The 17,796-nt window shown below is 40.3% G+C and overlaps 1 protein-coding gene across 3 annotated transcripts in view; it reads right to left on the reverse strand.

Annotated features, from left to right (window-relative positions):
- Positions 1–17,796, reverse strand: part of LARGE1 (LARGE xylosyl- and glucuronyltransferase 1) — a 272,944-nt gene that overhangs the window by 93,045 nt on the left and 162,103 nt on the right. For all 3 annotated transcript variants that reach the window (XM_074539311.1, XM_005491163.4, XM_074539310.1), the window contains one exon: positions 11,869–12,040. In XM_074539311.1, coding sequence (XP_074395412.1) covers positions 11,869–12,040 — 172 coding nt within the window. The remainder of the gene's footprint in view (positions 1–11,868; positions 12,041–17,796) is intronic.

Genomic DNA, 17,796 nt, shown 5'->3' on the forward strand with positions numbered 1-17,796 from the left:
AAGTTCAAAGCAGGGATGTTTACATAAATCAGGCAATATAGGAACTAGACTTCTTTACTGATAGCAAGTCAGCAGCATCCTGTTCACTCCAATGTTTTATAAAGGTAGTTCTTATCAGATGAGATGCACTCTTTCAGATTTTAGAACACCAGTGCAACAAGATTCATATCATCCCTTCTTAGTAGTATGGAAATGAGCATGAACCTCCAAGTACTGTTAAACATTGGTGCCAGTATGACTCTGCAGCAGGTTGGCAAAGCCCTAGAGAAGTCACTTTGCACCTGCAATAATGGTATCCTGAAGCACACAGAAAGAAAAAGCATTACTGTCTATTAAGCAGAAAATGTGCAGAAGACAATGCAATGAATTAATGAAATTCAGGAAACCCTGTGCCACTTTCAGAGGCGATGTGCATTTCAGTGAGTTGCTGTGAACACAAACTGGCAGACATTTAGTGCTGATGACAGAAGAGTGGTGGCATTGAGTCAGCCAAGGACAATTTTGAAAGAGAAAAAGTACGATGGCTCACTTTGCTGTAGGGCTTCAGACCTGCTCCAAGTCACACATCTCAGCAGGGGCAGAAGCAGTAAGCATGTGCTAGATCCTCAGATGGTTCATGCGCTGACACATTTGTCAACATCAACACTGAACGCTGTATCACCTCCTTTGCTATCCACCTCCACCTCTGTTCCCACCACACAAACTCCCCTGGTGTGACAGAACAGTACTTACTTGACAGTTCTCCCAGTCCTTAGGCAGAGAGAAAAAAACCACTGCATCCCCAAACACAGACATAAGTAGTTTTAGGATTTCACTTGGTTGTGCCAGCAGTTAATGGTTTTCAAGAATCTGTTCTGCTGACATGTTCAGTCCCAGCTCCAGAATGAACCCCAGAACCACACACACCAGAAGCAGCTGACACAGGGTTTGTGTTACACCAAAGCAAGAATACCATCAGCTTAGATTTTGAGACTCTTTTAAGTATTTAGGCAGTGCAAAGGAAAAATGAACTGGCCTGGCTTTTCACCAGAAAATGTCTAATGTGCATCTCTTTTTACTGACATGAACTTGGGCAAAATTTACTGCAACTATGGATTTTGCACTAAAGATCCAAATTCTTTTCAGGACTATGAATTTCACTGTGACTAAATGTAGGAAATAAAATATAAATACAGAAAAGCTGTGGGGACAAAAAGATTTTGTCCCCAACTCATACTGTATGTTTATCAATCACCTTTTGGTATGCATTTAGAAGGACTAGGACAAAATTGTTTTTGTTGTTAGCAGTATCTCAAAGGACAAAAAATATTTACCTTGAGGAGTCAGAGGGAGTAATGCTCCTCTATTTAACTGAACTGCTTGGCCCACGCTAAAGCAGCTAGAGATTACTGCAAAGAACAGGGAGTGGAGCCAGTTTCAAATTCAAGTAAAATAAAGACACTTGAGAGATGCAGAGTGAAGTGGGCCATTACAGACCAAGTTATTTTTTTTCCTTTTAGCTCGCTAGGATTAAAATAAGGGGTTCAAACATCCCTGATTCTCTAGATTACTTGGAAAAAAGAAGCATGCGGAGGTTCTACTTTTCCCACTAAACTGGACTGATTATTGATTTCATTTACATGTCTGACTTCTAGTTGATGTAGCTGTTCCCAGGTTTTGCTTGTGGTTCATTTGTACAGAGTCTTAGTGCAGTTATGTAATAAATTGGTTTAATTTTGTACACACATTTTCCTCTTCCCTGGCTGTGCAGAGAGCAATACCATGCACTCACCCTGCTGATGGGATAATCATGCCATTGACCTCTGGGCAATATGTGCTACCTTACAGCTTGAACCTGAGAGACAGATATTCTCTACACCACTTTACCCTATGCAAATCCATGTGCTGCCAAGGACAATATTACAGGCATAATTTGCAGCATAAAACCAAAAAGGTGAAACCTTGAATGAGAGCTTTGTAATTGGAAATGGGGCCTGAGGTCCTTAAAAATATGGATTGCTAATACAGAACAAGGCAGGTTCAGAGAATGTGCCTGGTTTGGAGAGGGAGAAAACAGAGTATCAAGTTATTACAATGCATGTCACAGAGAGCAGTGAAAAGTGTATGTGCTTGATAGATTGCACGTGATTAGAATGAGGGCCTTAGGCAGGGAAATCTAGCTATTAAATATCATTCTTTCTTTAGTCCTATTAATACAACTATCAAACTCTAGAGTAAACTTCATTTGTTAGGTGAATGACCCATGTGTCTCTTCCGCCTGGCTTTTCCCCACATGCAGAAGTTACTTATTCGACATTAATAACTCCTGGACAGGCTGCTACTCCCTCCATATCCACTGCCTGCTCATGCACTTGCTCTGCTTTACTGTCACCCAGGGAATGCAGGGGCATTAGTATATGGGCATAATTTGCTCCACCCAACAAGACAGGCAAACGTTAATGTTTGAGGTTTTTTAATAGCACTCTAAACAAAATATAATTAAATAAGTTGTAAATTGACAAGGCAGGGGTACTGAATGCACTTGAAAGGAAGCAGAAGAATGTGAACAGACTAAGGGAGAAAGCAATCAGCCTAAAACATTTAGTGGTGGACAGCAACTCCTGACTGATGTCTCCTTTTTAGTTTGGATGGGGGAGTTATTATTTTCCTCCTTGGTTTCTTCCCACCCCTTGTTCTCATATATTTTCCTTTTAGCACAGCCTACTGGCATCTCATTCCCAGAAATACATTTTCCTCTGCCAATAAGGAACATGCAAAGCAAAAATGCTCCTTCTGCAAGTCTGCACCCTGTGGGAGCTGGATTTTCTAGCCTCTGAGGAGGCATAGCTTTTGCTAGTCAAGGGAGATGGGGATATGCACTTTGCTCCTTTGATGCCATGCTCTGCCCTGATTTCTCTCAATAAATATTTGGAAGGCAGTTCAAAAAAGCTCTAGGTCCATTCTCCACAGCTGGAGGACTGGAGATTAATAGAATTAAAGTCTCTTTAAATCCTGAAGAAAGAGCTCAGAAGAGAAACTGTTTTTTTGCTTTAACACTGTGTGAGTCATACAATGTTTAGTTTGGGTGTTTGATACATCACAACATCTAAGCCAAAAAGACAGCTGTAGAATGAGTGGCAGGTTAACAAAGACTGGAGAACAATAATGTAGAAAAAGCACTAGACTGAGGTTGAAAAGGTAGAAAAAAGTCCTCAAAATTACAGTGTTACCAACAAAATTTTATTACAAATCTTGTAGCATGTGGAGGTTTTATTCTAAGATCTCCAGTTGTGGTATCAAAAGAGGACAGAAAATATCAGTTTTCATTTATAATTAAAACATCTCTATCTCCCATGGGAAAAAGCTTGAAAACATGACCAAAGGGCATCCCTTGGAAATCAGAATGGAAAAATAAAGAACTCAAATCTTTTATTTTATTTTACAATTTACCCCACCATGAGTTATACCCTATTTCTATGCACGGTTGGCCTTTCACCTCTAAATATTTCTGCCTGATGGCAGAAACAGACAAAGAACCATTCAGCTAAAATAGAACTACAGATGTTTCAGAAACTGCAGCCATTCTATTTTGGCAGCAATTCATAATCAGAATTTTCTGATTATGTCCCTTGTCACATTAAAATCCATAAACTAGAATGTGCACATGCTGATCCATATAATAAACTCTCTCCCTTGGAGCTCATTTACTGAGGTCAACCTTCTCACATACTGGCTTCCCAATAAAGGAATATCACAGCAAAGCAAACTGCAATTAGGGGGTAAAAAAAAAAGAAAAAAAAGAACTTCCATGCACTCAGCTTATTTGACAAGTGTGGAGAGAGAGAAGTGTTCCTCCCTAGACCCACAGAATCAGCAAGTACCACCTCTCTGTTTGATCCCCTCCTAATTACAGTCACCAAAATTAACCCCCAATCACAGTTAAAAACTTGTCTTTTCCGCCCAAATATCCTAATCCCTTACTGTTTTTCTCTCTTTACCTAAATAAATCAGTATTCTCCTAGGTTAGCACACAGATGATGACAGCACTGTGAGACACTGGAGCACAACACCCCTCAACATATCTATCAGCTATAGCTAACTAACAGAATTCTCTATCAATGAAGCTTCAAAGATTCTGTAGCAAAAAAGAAGAATGCACCACAATATAATAATCAAGAATGGAAATTCTTAAGCAGATAGAGCCTCCACAGGGACCTTTTCAAAGAGAAACTGTATTTCATTTGTCTAATAACCCTAGGATGAGCTATGCACTGTAGTCTAACCAATAAATACTTATACAAATCTTTCAGAAGCTAAGAGATGTTTCTTTTATGAGCAGAGACAAGTGCCATTCGGCCTTTTTAGACATTTATAAAAATTCAGATAATTTTAAGCTATTTTAATAGCTGCCTGACAATTTTATTAATGCACTCTGCTACAATATGATCCTGTTGCCTTCACAAAAAGACTGACTCATACCATGGATTTTATACACACTAAGGTGCATGTTGCTAATGTCATCCTCTTGATTAGTAAGAAAAGAAAGCCTGTTTTACTGACCAGAAGAAACAGAAAGCTCTCTGCAGGATTTAACGTGAGCATTGTGTCAGCCCGCAGAGATCCTGTCTCAAAATCATCTGGAAGCTTTAATGATTTACTCAGTGTAAACTGACAGACTTAAGTACACAACCTGCCCAGAATCAATTCTGTGGCTCAAATCCTGCCTTGAGCCATAGGTGTCAATGAATTTTAAATTTTCATCTTGGCAACAACCGAGTATTTTACATCATCACAAGAACAGCATGCCCATAAAAAGCACAATCCTTGCAGGAGAGTCAAGGGCTATGACAGGTATAGTTTATTAAAACAGGGCATCACTGATAGAGCCAAATTGAGGGAAATTTATACAGCACCTGCTGACTCTGCCTGCCTCTCACCAGTGCCATCAGCATCTCACTTTCTGGCATGCTAAATTCACATACAAATGAAAAGTTCTGCATGCACTTGACATTATAACCTGATGTATAATACTTCTTGTAGGAATATAACTACTAAAATCCCTACACAAGATGCTTAAATATGTGAGGGTTATGATTTTTCCTTTTTTTTTTTTGTTTGTTTGTTTGTTTGCGCTTTTTCCTGAAGAAGCTGCAAAAATAATATGAACCCAGACTATTACCTCAGGCTTTCTGCAGAGCAATATGCCAAAGCACCCACATGCTGAGTGTTTGCAAATTTTAAGTTTGGGATTGACTATGTGCCAGTTCCTCTTCAGCTCTGGGCACTTGATCCTGCACCAAAATCGCTGCTGACCTTATCTGGTATTTATGACGTCAGTATGGATTTTTATCATTATTTGAGCTCCTGCCACAAAGCAAACAGCTTCTATAGCATGTTTTTACTCATGCAAAGTATGAACATGTGAATCTCAGTATTCCTGTCAATTTTGCCATTTCTCCTTCTTGTATGCTTGGTTAATGGAGGTCACCTTCCCAGGGAAGACTTACTTGCACAGATGAACACCAATGGTAGCTTATATTCTCTGGGTGACTTATGAGTAGAGTTATTTGAAATACAGTAGTTGGGTATTACCCAGTCTCTGTTGTTTAAAAGCACTTAAAACATTCAGTGAGGCTAACATGCAGTAGTAGTAAGACATCACTGTTCAATAAAGCCTCTGAGTTTTGACATGTACTTAGAAATATCATAATGCCCTTTGGTACAGCATTCAATTTAACACAGAGCTCCTCAACACTGATCTCTACAGGGATTATTCAGGTCTCATTTGTGAGTCCCAGCTGTGACTCATGCACAGCAATATCCAAAAGGAACAAGGCAGACACAGGAATTGTCACCTGACAATGTAAAGCAGGAAGAGAGTCTCTTGCTACTTACACGAGGAGCACCCAGCACACAGAGACTGTGATCCAGACTGAAACGGCAACTTGAAAGACATATAATTATGATTACTGTTGTAGTCAGGTCGCAAATAAATTCAATCCTGAGAATCCATATTTAACATCCAGTAAAATTAAAAATCAAAACCTTGGAAAAAAAGGATCCACACTGCAGGACCAAAAGTTTGGGTGAGTAAGAATAATGAAACAATTAGCAGATGTGGCCTTTAAAAGAACTTTAATATTGATGGCACAGAACATAGCTTTGGACTAATTTTTTTTTCTCAGAAGAGTTTGCAGAGTTTCTGCAATAAAAACACACATTGGTTACTAATCCTTGTTGTCTGAAACACTCTGCAGCACTTCATCCATGAATATACTATGATCCACAGTCCCACACTTTTGCCCTTAGGCTAGTTACTTTCTCAAGTTTAGAACTGTCAAAATCTAGTGAAAGATGAATAGGAGACATAATCAGTGTCACCTAAGTCACAGAAAACATGCATGACAGGTTATCTTCACCAGACTGGCTGCAGACTCAAACCTTTGAAGTCAATATTTTGGAGGTATATCTCAGTCCTATAGGAAAACATTCTACCTATCTATACAGCAATGGAGAATGAGGCTAAAGCAGAAATGCTCAAAACCCAGCTGAAAAGCTGAATATGACTCTTGAAAGTTATGGGTTCCCAAAGACATATTTATGCATAGAGATCGAAGTTTGTATATAAAACTATTATTAATTACACAATCCCCAACTGGCTCCTAGGAGAAACTGTTAAATGTTACATTGCTTGAGACACTGTTTCAGGCTACCAAAGAGAGGTGTGAATTTCTCCCAAAGCCTAAGGTTGCCATTTCAAAGAAGAGATTTTACATTTCTGCACTCTGCTATGGAACAGCTGGATCACTTATTCTAAGGGCATATGCAAAGTGCTTATCAGGAAAGGGCAGAAGAGCAATAATTTACAAAGAAATCCTACTGCCTTTTTTCCATCTACAGAGCGAATGGAGTAGTACCTTTACCACCTAAAATATTACATAACTATGTAAGGGTCTGATCTTTCCAGCAACTCTTAAGATAACTGGAATAAGAACCTTTGCAGAACAAGGACTTTGGGTATTGCAGGTGCTGTTTAAAACATACTGTAGGCCCTTCCAAACAGCAAATCAGACCTGGTTAGATTACAAGACAGTCCTGAATCTGAGTTTCTTCCAAGCATGGTGTCCAAGAAAAAAGGAATCTGAGCTACTGGTTTCCCTTTATCACTGTTTTTGCTGGGAAGAAAAGTCTTCCCAGGCACAGAAAGAAACACAGACCCTAGTACCTTCCCTCTGTGTGTGGCTGCAATTTGGAAAAGGATATTCTGGACTGCCTCATCAGTTATGTTGCAGCAACCTGGAGACAGAAGTTCTTCCCTTTCCTGCACTGATGTGAAAAATTCTTTAGTTTGCACAAAAAGCATTGTGGTGTAGGCAGGTTTATAATGGTGCCTTCTAGCCAGCAACTGGTTGTTGAAGTATCTCTAGAAGGAGACCCAGTGGGTCTAAAGCTGCCCTCCTAACTGGGGTTGGGTGTCATGAGAGGCTCCTTTGGAGACTAGCATTTCCCTTCATAGGAGTTTTATTGTACTTCTGTTTATGTAACATTTCAACAAACATTCTAGATTGCCCCCAAGAAATCTTCACGAACTTACCAGGGACTTCTATGAGAGAAACAAGGAAGAGATTAAAACATTAGTTTAGTAAAATATCCTTTGGAGGAATATTTGGGGCTCGTGACATGAGACAATCTTTCAATCTTTTGTAATGCAGGCAGGAGAAATAAAAAGACACTTCAGAAAAATTGAGAATCACCACAGAATTAAGCCAAACATTTACAAAGCAGTAAAAGATTATCATATCACTCCAAATTACTTGCCCTTCCTTCCATTTCCATTGAATGACAGAAAATACAATCATTTAGGTTGAAAAAGACCTTTACATCCTACCATCAAAGTAACACTACCAAGTCCATTCCACTAAACCTCGTCCCTACATGCCACATCTACACAGCTTTGAAATGCAGCCAGGGATGGTGACAACTTCCTGGGCAGTCTGTTCCAATGCTTGTCAACCCTTTCTATTAAGAAATTTTATGCTGCCCTTCTCTGGACATGCTCCAGCACCTCGATGTCATTCTTGCAGTGAAGGGCTCAGAAATGAACATAGGACTTGAGGTGTGGCCTCACCAGTGCTGAGAACAGAGGGACAATCCCTGCCCTGCTCCTGCTGGCCATGCTATTGCAGATACAGGCCGGGATGCCATTGGCCTTCTTTGGCCACCTTGGCCCACACTGGCTCATGTTCAGCTGCTGCTGACAAGCACCCAAAGATCCTTTCCCACTGGATCTTTCCAGCCATTCGGCCCCAAACCTGTAGTGCTGCATAGGGCTGTTGTGACCCAAGTGCAGAACCTGGCACTTTGCCTTGTTGGTCTTAGCCCATAGATTCAGCCTGTCCAGATCCCTCCTGTCCAGAGCTTTCCTGCCCTCCAACAGACCAACACTCCCACTCAACTTGATGTTGACTAAGTGCGCACACGATCCCCCCACCCAGATCATTGACAAAGATATTAAATCAAACTGGCCCCAATACTGGGCCCTGGGAGACACCACCGGTGACTGGCTGACAAATGTACTCAGCTCCATTCACCACCACTCTCTGGGCCCAGCCATCCAGACAGGTTTTTATCCAGAGAACACGTCTAAGCCATGGGAAGCCAGTTTCTGTGAGAATGCTGTGGGAAACCATGTCAAAGGCTTTATTAAAGTTTAGGTAGACAACACCCACAGCCCTTCCCTCATCCACTAAGGAGAGCCATGTTTGTCACAGAAGGAGTTCAGGTGGGTCAGGCAGGACCTGTCTTTCACAAACCCATGCTGACAGGGCTTGATTGCCTGGTTATCCGGCACACGCTGCAGGACAGCAATCAAGGTGACCTGTTCCATGATCTTCCCTGGCCCCAAGGTCAGGCCAATAGGCCTTTAATTCCCCAGATTCTCCTTCCACTCCTTTCTGTAAATGGACATTGCATTTATTCATCTCCAGCCCACTGGGACCTCCCTGGTTAGCAAGATCTGCTGACAGATTCAGCCAGGCACTGCCCTGTGACAGTGGTCACAGGGGTCTTCAGGTGAGGGAAGAGATGAGAATGTTGACTCCATGTTCAGAAGGCTGGATTTATTATTTTATGATATATATTACATTAAAACTATACTAAAAAGAACAGAAGGAAAGGTTTCCTCAGAAGCTAGCTAAGAATAGAAAAGAATGAATAACAAAGATCTGTGGCTCAGACAGAGAGTCCAAGCCATCTGGTCTGTGGTTGGCCATTAATTGTAAACATTCAAGATGGCCCAATCACAGACACACCTGATGCATTCCACAGCAGCAGATAACCATTGTTTACATTTTGTTTCTGAGGCCTCAGCTTCTCGGAAGGGAAAAAATCCTAAAGAAAAGGATTTTCACAAAAGATGTCTGTGACACTGCCCCTGGCTGGCTCCCTCACCAGCTGGGTCAGAAAATAATTTTCCACACACTCCAGGAACTTCCTGGACTGTTTCCTCTCCCCTGTGTTGTATTTCCAGCAGACCTCTGCTAAGTAAGTTCAACTTACCTCTCTGGTAAATTCAAGCCCACCACAAGAAGAAGGGCTAGCAACTGTGAGACTTCCCAGCTGCTTACAGAATATTTCTTGTGCCTCCTCATCCCATGTGAGTGGCCTACAACAGACTCTCACCATGGTATTTGCGTTGTTGGCTCTCCCTCTGATTCTTACCCTGAATACTCAACTCTGATGTCACCATCATGGAGGTCACCTTTGCTAATGGAACTGCAGCCTATGGCACGGGCTGGAGAACAATCCTGTGCTTGGACACTTCCTTTCTCCTCCGCAGCATTTAGGATCCAAAGTCTTCTCCCATCCCAGCTCAACGCCTGGAGCTACAACATCTACTCATTGTTTGTGCACAACTGCCTGAGAGATGAGCAGATGTAGACACTGACCAATTTATTGCCAAGATTAAAAAACTTTGGAGAAGCAGGTGATCAGCTGGAATTGAAAAGACACATGGGACAACTTACAAAATCATTCATTTGGGAGTTGTGCTATGTATGTTAAAAGGGCAGCAGCACGAGAATTCTGACTTCATGTGTAAGTTAAAGTTTTTCACAGCTCTGATCAGACGAACATTCTTGCCTAGCTCTATGGAGACTGATTTGCACAGACATTTTACATCCATTAATTATTCTTCTCCATATTTTCATATTTTCTGCCTGTATTTTCTTTCAATCTTATATCTGCCTCTGCTCCATATTCCTCTTTTTACAAGCAATCTTTATGCTTGGTTTTATCACCCCTGTAATAAAAGCAAGGGATCTTCATTAAAATTATGACAGAAATTATAAGCAAGGAGACAATACCCCTTATTGTCTCAACTCCGATTTTGTTCTCTTTGACCATGCAGCCCTCTATGTCCAAGTTCTGTTTATCCACATTTCTTTTCCTGCTATGACATGCTATTCACTGCAGTCAGTCAAATATGGCTATTAATGGGACAGCTGCACACAGTGAGACAGTACAATAGCCCAGCTTTACTTCCTATGCATACATTTATATTACTTAAGATTGTCAGGGTATATGTTTGTTTACATGAAACTCAAGGTTCAGTGGAGGGAAAGGCTTGGTGAAGAGGTCTGAACAATACATGGAGGAAAAATTGTATATTCCTTAATGAAAGAAGCTTGAGAATAATCAAGCAAAAAGGTGACTGCTTCTGGCTTGCTGAAAAGACATCAGTGTATCCACAGAAGGATACACAGAATGGAAACAAATGCATGAAGAAGTAAGCACTAGAACCCAGTCCTTGACATAGAGCTAAGATAACAGGGCCTGTCCCGGAGCTGGGTACTGAGAAAAGCAGGCCTTGTGGATTTCAGCAGGGGATAAGTACAGTAATCGTGCTCTTTCCTGGCTCCCTCCTGATGCAGTGGTGTATTTTGGCTTCTCTAAATAAATACTCCCATTTGCTTAGGCTGACTTAGCTTGAGATGATTTTGAGAGAGATGATGAAACACATCACGGCTACACTTTTACAGGGTTGTAAACCTTTCAAGCAGGATGCTGGATTGTCTCTGCACTTATCAGCACTGCAATACATATGCTGAGGGCAAGAGGAGAACAATAGGGTATGTCTCTGACTCTTAACAGCTGGCAACACTGGAACCTGGGAGAATTAAATGGTTTTAGTGGTGTGCTAGCCAGAAAGTGCTCTGCTTTGTGACAGGGTAGTAGGGGAACTTTTTTGTAATCATCTCCTTATAGAGTTACTCTAAAAGTGTTCTTTCTCAGACTGACTATGAAATACATTTGCAAGGAGCTGTGGCAAATGGGAATAGGTAGGGAAAGCTATTTTAGGTGCTTAGAATCCAGACCCCTTTATCAACTTATTAAGAGGATCAAACAGCAACTTATTTCTATTCACATGTGTAATTCTGTTCCCTTCTTCTTCCTCCCTAGTTCAAGAATGATCCCAACTTCATTCATTTTCAGTGTTTACATGGAACAGTAAATTGAAAGTAATAATTAAGTTTTATTAATTAAAAAAATAATAAAACCCAAGTTCTTCCAAAAGGTATTGAACAGTACATAACTACAGCATGCTCATAATTCTTTATCATCTACTGTATTGTCAGGCTCTCACCTGCCCCAAATAATCAGACCAATAAACCAAACTACATAGATAACCAGTGTTGTCAATTAATCTATACAGAACATCATTGAGAAAAGAGATCACAAAGAGAAAAATTACATTCAAACACCAAAAACTGAAAGAGTGAAAACATTTAACAAAATCTCAGCTAGCCCTTTCACCCACACTGTATTGCTTGCCTCATCATTCTCCCCCCACCCCTCAAATAAGGACAGTAAAAAAAATCATTAAAATACCTTTGAACTTGTGAAAGACGGCCCATAGCTCAGCAATGTCAGTGGCAAATGTAATGTCTGTGTCGAGAACAATGACTCGCTCAAGATTGGAAGGTAGAGTCTTAGTCAGAACCAACTTCATCAGCCCGTAAATCCCAGAGTAGTGTTTGTTGGGGATCCAAGACACTTCAGACTTGACAGGAAATGGGAAGTCAGAAAGAGGAAGAAAAAATAATCTTTATTAGAAAGAGAAAATTTTCCTGAAATTAGTTTCTTGTCATAGTGGAAGATCTCTGAGGTGGAAAGTAATCTAAAAGCCTGTATTTAAATTTACTTCAGAAGTGCTGAAATACACTAGTTTCTGAAAGCTTGGGGAAAAAAAGCTCTTTCAGGCAACACCTTCACACAATATAACTACAATTAGTTGAGCCTTTCTGGTCTGGCAGAATTCATTCTGAGACATCCACATGTCCTTATAAAACTGAAATTCATTTTTAGTCTAAAACTTGAGGTGTATCATACACTACTTTAATTTCAACCAAAAAAGAAGTTGTCATCTCAAAATTTTCTCTGCATGATCTTTTCCTTACATTTTTTATAGATTTGGTGGTCAAATTTCAAAAGGCTAATCATTTGAAATAATGGGCCAGAAAACTGCAAAAAAATTGTTTCTTACAAATGCAAATTTTCCTTATGCCTTTAAGTTTTAATCTTTAACTTAAAACTACTGTGATCCCACAGACATGCTCAAAAGTAGACAAATTTACAGAAAATTGTCAACCACACTTTTTGGTTTTACGTATTGAATGTGGCAAACTCAAACATTTTCATTTCTTCACTAAGAGCTAAAAAAAATATTTGTAAAACTTGTAAAATAAAAGTTGGGAGGCTAAGTTCCGTAATGCATTGTACTCTTGACACTGGGATATTCCATGAACTGTGTTTAGTTTTATTCTGTGAGACTCAAGTCCTCAAATTTCAAGTTTCTGCTTAAAGTGGGATATTAGAAGTTTTTGAGAAGTTCCTGTTTCCCTGTCTGAAACTCCTTGTTTAAGAGGCATGCACTGCAATTCCCAGATTTTATGTTTTCCCTGGAGTAGTGCTCTCAATAACTTAAATTAGCATTTTGTCTACAAAATCTTGAGTGAAACAGATTTCAGGATTTGTCCTGGCATGTTACGCTTTGGAGAAAGTAGGCAGAAACTCAGTGTCTTCATAAAACTGAGGAGATTTATTCTGTTGCTTAACTATCTTATATCTATTCACTGCCATTGTAAATTCTATTCTATGAAATAACATTTGCACAAAAAAAAAATTTCCCCCAAAATCCTTAGAGAAAACCTTCTGTAAGAGAGTGAGTTCCTACATTTCAAAGCTGGAAGCAGGGTTGAAGAACGGCTAACAATAGGTGCTTAGAGCACATTTCTTTTTGAATATAAAGTAACAAGGCCTCTGATGAAGCTGACCTCCTCTATTCCCTTTTAAATGGCACACAACTTTTCTCTGTATTCTCAGAATTCCTGTACCAGGGCAGAGCTCTCTCCCACTACAAAGTTCATTAAAAAGACAGAGGGAAGTAGAACAAACCTTTAAGGAGAAAGACAAGAATTTCAGGGGAAAGGCGGGAAAAGCAGATTCTCATAGAATAAAACCAGAAAGTCCAAACTGAAGCATGAAGTTTTGGTTGGTTTATTGCAAACTCAATGTTTCCCAGAAATATCTTCTATGTGTAACAGAGATAATTTCAAGTTCACACCCTCACAACTCTACTTTTTTGTGGTCCCTGCTTTCCCACTTCATGGCTTTTGGAATGGACCATCACATCATGTTGTATTTAATTTATACAAAACAGTATCTACTTTGCTTCTGCAAACCATACTGTTCTGAATCTGCCACTTGATATCCTTGTGCTAACCAGTCATACCTGACATATTAAAAGTGTTAGACATTTACAGACTTGAGCTTGCCTTTACCCATGGCTATGTTATTTATTTTGGATGGCACGTCCTTCATTTTATTAGCTGAAATATTTCTCCAGAAAAACACCCACTGTGCTTATGCAAATAAGTTTAATAAGGTAGAGGTTCATATGTTGCATGAATAGCCTGACACAAGCAGGGAATGTAAAAGGTGGCTGGAAAAGCAAATCACCTTCAAAGTGCAGTTATTTTCTTTGCTCTCAGGATCCCCAATTTCTAACACCATGTATCTGGTGTTAGAAACTGGGAATCCTGAGAGCAAAGGATTGCTCTCCATGTACCACCACAGGGAAGAAACCCATGCCTGGCAGTTCATTCTGATCTGGCACACAGAAGGCAAAAGCCTGCCATCCTGAATGCTGATGTCTGAAGGCACCACTTTTAAAAATGAAAGGGGCAGCCCTATTCCAAATGGTCCATCACAGCTGGCCATTGGATTTGAGGATATGTTGAAGCCTGGACACTCAGTCCAATTTATCCCCAGTTTCCTCTCCTGTGATATAGAGTTGACTAAGACGCAAACAGAGATCCTAATTAGCCCCCAGCATAATTTCTTCATGGCTTTGCTATTCAAGAATAATGTAACAGTTCCAAATTCACGGTAAGGAAAACTCCTTGCGCTACAAAAGAGCTGTGAAGGCTCATTCTCTGGGTCCAACAAAGGCACACTGTTGGAGCAAGTGCTTAGTCCTTATCTTGGTTTTGGCCACAACCTGGAGGTTATTCTGTACCATGTCAAAACCTTGCAGGTAGCAGAAGGAAGGGACTCTGCCTTCTGAGAAGAAGAGTGTGGCTTCTGGTCAAAAAAACCATTTTTCTAAATATTGTCTAAATACTTTTAATACTTTTAATACAATTTTGTAACTTTTAATACAATTTTGTTTGCCTAGCACAGTTAAAATGGCCCATATATGGCATGTTTGTGAATCATATGCTAACAAGCCAGATCAGAGCTGCCTTCAGAGAACAAATATTCCGAGAAGATACATCAGCAACATTAAAAAATAGAGTTAGTAAAAGAGAGTGAAACAAAACAGTGTGACATACTTTGCCATTTGTGTAATTCCTAGTTCAGCAGAAACACCACATCTTGGATCTCTAGCTCTCGAGATCTGTGATTTTGTTCATGAGAGAAAAGAAAAGCATTTTCTGACACTGATTCTTTTAAGTGAAATAGTCTACTCACTAAAGGTCCTTCATCAGAATCATCTTTATTATTTTCATAATTGAAGACTGAAAACAAACTAAAATATCTAAATTTTTTGAATGTAAAAATCACAAGCCCACGAGTCTGCATGCAGCATGTAACTGATCACCTGATAAATGCCAGAGAGGTGGGAGCAACAGTCCCTATATTCAGGTGTAACTCACCAGCAAGTTCTCTTCCCTAATTGTGCTGAATCTCTGGGAAAAGCTGACCAAATCACAGTTGCTGTGCACAGCCTGACTCAGCTTTCTCACACTAGCTACCACTGTATAAATGCTCATTAAGTTAGCAAAAGTGTCATTTTTAACAGAGAAGTCTCATACATAGAGCTTAAAATGTTCCCTTGACTGAGAGAGGGGAGAATGGCAGCCCATTCTCTGTGAATGAATTGTATGGTAACTACATTCCTAAGCATTTAGGTATTTTCATTTTTTAAAACACTTGAGTCAAATTGCTCACACTTTACGATCACCAAGCACAACACTTGTACCAAGTCATCACAAATATATCCAGCCAGACTTTGACTCTTACACTGTACTTCTTTATGGAACTGCATGACTTTTTTATATGTTCTTTTTTTTCCCAAAAAAAGATGATGGGGAAACTTGCCCAAGCTTCCCTGGTGAATACTGACTGCTCCACAGATGTAAGTGAAGTATCTGTACAAGGACAGGTCACCTGAGCCTCTTTGAAAGGGATGGAGGCTTGGACTTGTACACTTAGCATAAACCAAGTCTGGAAAACAGGACCAGCATGAACAGAATGATAGTGACCAACATAGAAGGACAAAAACCTTTGGAGCTTTTGACACAATACTTTCTGTATTGTGTCAGATCAATCACCCAATGAGCTCAGTAGCTGGCACCATACAGTAGATGGTGGCAGGTGCCTACTGAAGAATATAAACCCAGGAGAATTCTATACCAATACCGCTCCCATATATATTTTCATCCAGCAGTGAGTTGCACCACATTTTGGAGCTACCGGTGGTATTAATGTCAGTTAATAAATTTTGGTGGATTTTTCATCTGTGAATTAGATCAAATTAGGATACACTTTCATATTTGGCGAAAGTCCAATTCATTATACCGAATTATTATTACATTTCGATTTAAATCTCATGCTCTTAAAGGTCTTGCATACCAAGACACTTTGCAAGTATGACTTTGCTGCACTCACCCTTCTCTTTTCCACATTACTAAAATCACTATAAACAGAGCAGTGAGATGAAGCACAAGAAAAGAAATTATGTATTTGCTGTCTTATCTTAATGCATGTTTACATGTACACAAAGTGAAGCATCAAAACAGTAGCCAGAGGAAAAATAAACTAAGGCTATATGGGACTGCAGGACTGTGTATGTTTCTCTTATAGTTTACCAGCTTCTCTGAAGCACTAGAGGTTGACAGAAAGCCTAATAGCCTGATTTGCTACATGCTACTTGGATTGGAAGGTGATACATAATAGTACCATTAAAAAAGGCTCTCAAAATTTTTAGCTAGCAACTGCATAAACTTAAGACTGCATTTCCTTTCTATAAATAGGAGTTTCCCCATTAAAGACTTCTGATTACTTTCCTACCAGAAGAAAATTCTATCCTAAATTTTCCTGATGAATAGGTTGTACCCAATACATCACAAAATCACAGAACAAACTTGGAAGGTACCTCTGGGAGTCATTTGGTCCAACTTCCCCCTGACAAGCATGGCCACCCAGAGCCAGTGGCCATGTTCAGATGGCTTTTGACTATGTCCAAGGATAGGGACTCCACAATCTCACTGAGCATCCTGAGCCAGTGCTTGGTTACCCTCACAGTAAAATAATGTTTCCTGATGTTCAGAGGGCTCCTCCTGTATCTCAGTTTGTGCCCAGTGCCTGTTGTTTTGTCTCTGGGCACTCTGACAAGAGCTTGGCTCTGTCCTTTTCACACCCTCCCTCCAAGTATTCATGTACAATGATAAGATCCCCCTCCAAGCCTTCTCTTGTCTGGATGAACAGTCCCAGCTCTCTCACCTTCCCTTGCATGTGAGGTGGTTCAATCCCTTCATCATCTCAGTAGCCCTTGGCTGGATTCTCCATTATTTTCATGTGTCTCTTGTGCTGAGGTGCCCAGAACTCAGCCTGGACCCAGCCCTCCTTCTGTGGCCTCAGCAGTGCTGAGGGAAAAAGGGTCACGTCCCTTGACCTGGTGTCAATGTTGCATCTAATGCTGTCATTGCTGCAAGAGCAAACTGGGTCTTGTTTGACCTGGTGTCCCCCAGATTCTTTTCTACTAAGCTGCTTTCCAGCAGGGAACCCTCAGCATGTCATGGCACATGGGTTAGTTCCCATATGCAAAATTTTGCACTTATTGTTGATCTTCATGATGTTCCTGTCAGATTCCCTTCTCTGTTAAATAGTATTCTTTTGTAATTTACTTAATGAAATTCCTCACTATCCCACAGAATATATAGCACCACAGAACACTCTGAGGTACAAGAAATGCCCCTTGTTCAGCGTGGTAAGATGGAATTTTGGCTGATAAAGTGCTTCCCTGGCAGCATGTCCTTAAACACTTTACCCTGGAAAAATGCAACCTCCAATACCATATTGATTTTGTCACTACATTCACTGCATCTTCCTAGGTATGCCTGGGGAAAAAAAAATCGATCAAAATAATGCAGAGCTATGACAGAGTATCCCCTTGCCCACTCTAAACCAAAGACACCCGTGCTGCTCGCGGCCTCCACAGAAGCACCACCAGGTCAGTGCCTTGCAGGAGGA

Source organism: Zonotrichia albicollis, chromosome 4 (assembly GCF_047830755.1).
Source record: "Zonotrichia albicollis isolate bZonAlb1 chromosome 4, bZonAlb1.hap1, whole genome shotgun sequence".
NCBI lineage: Eukaryota > Metazoa > Chordata > Aves > Passeriformes > Passerellidae > Zonotrichia > Zonotrichia albicollis.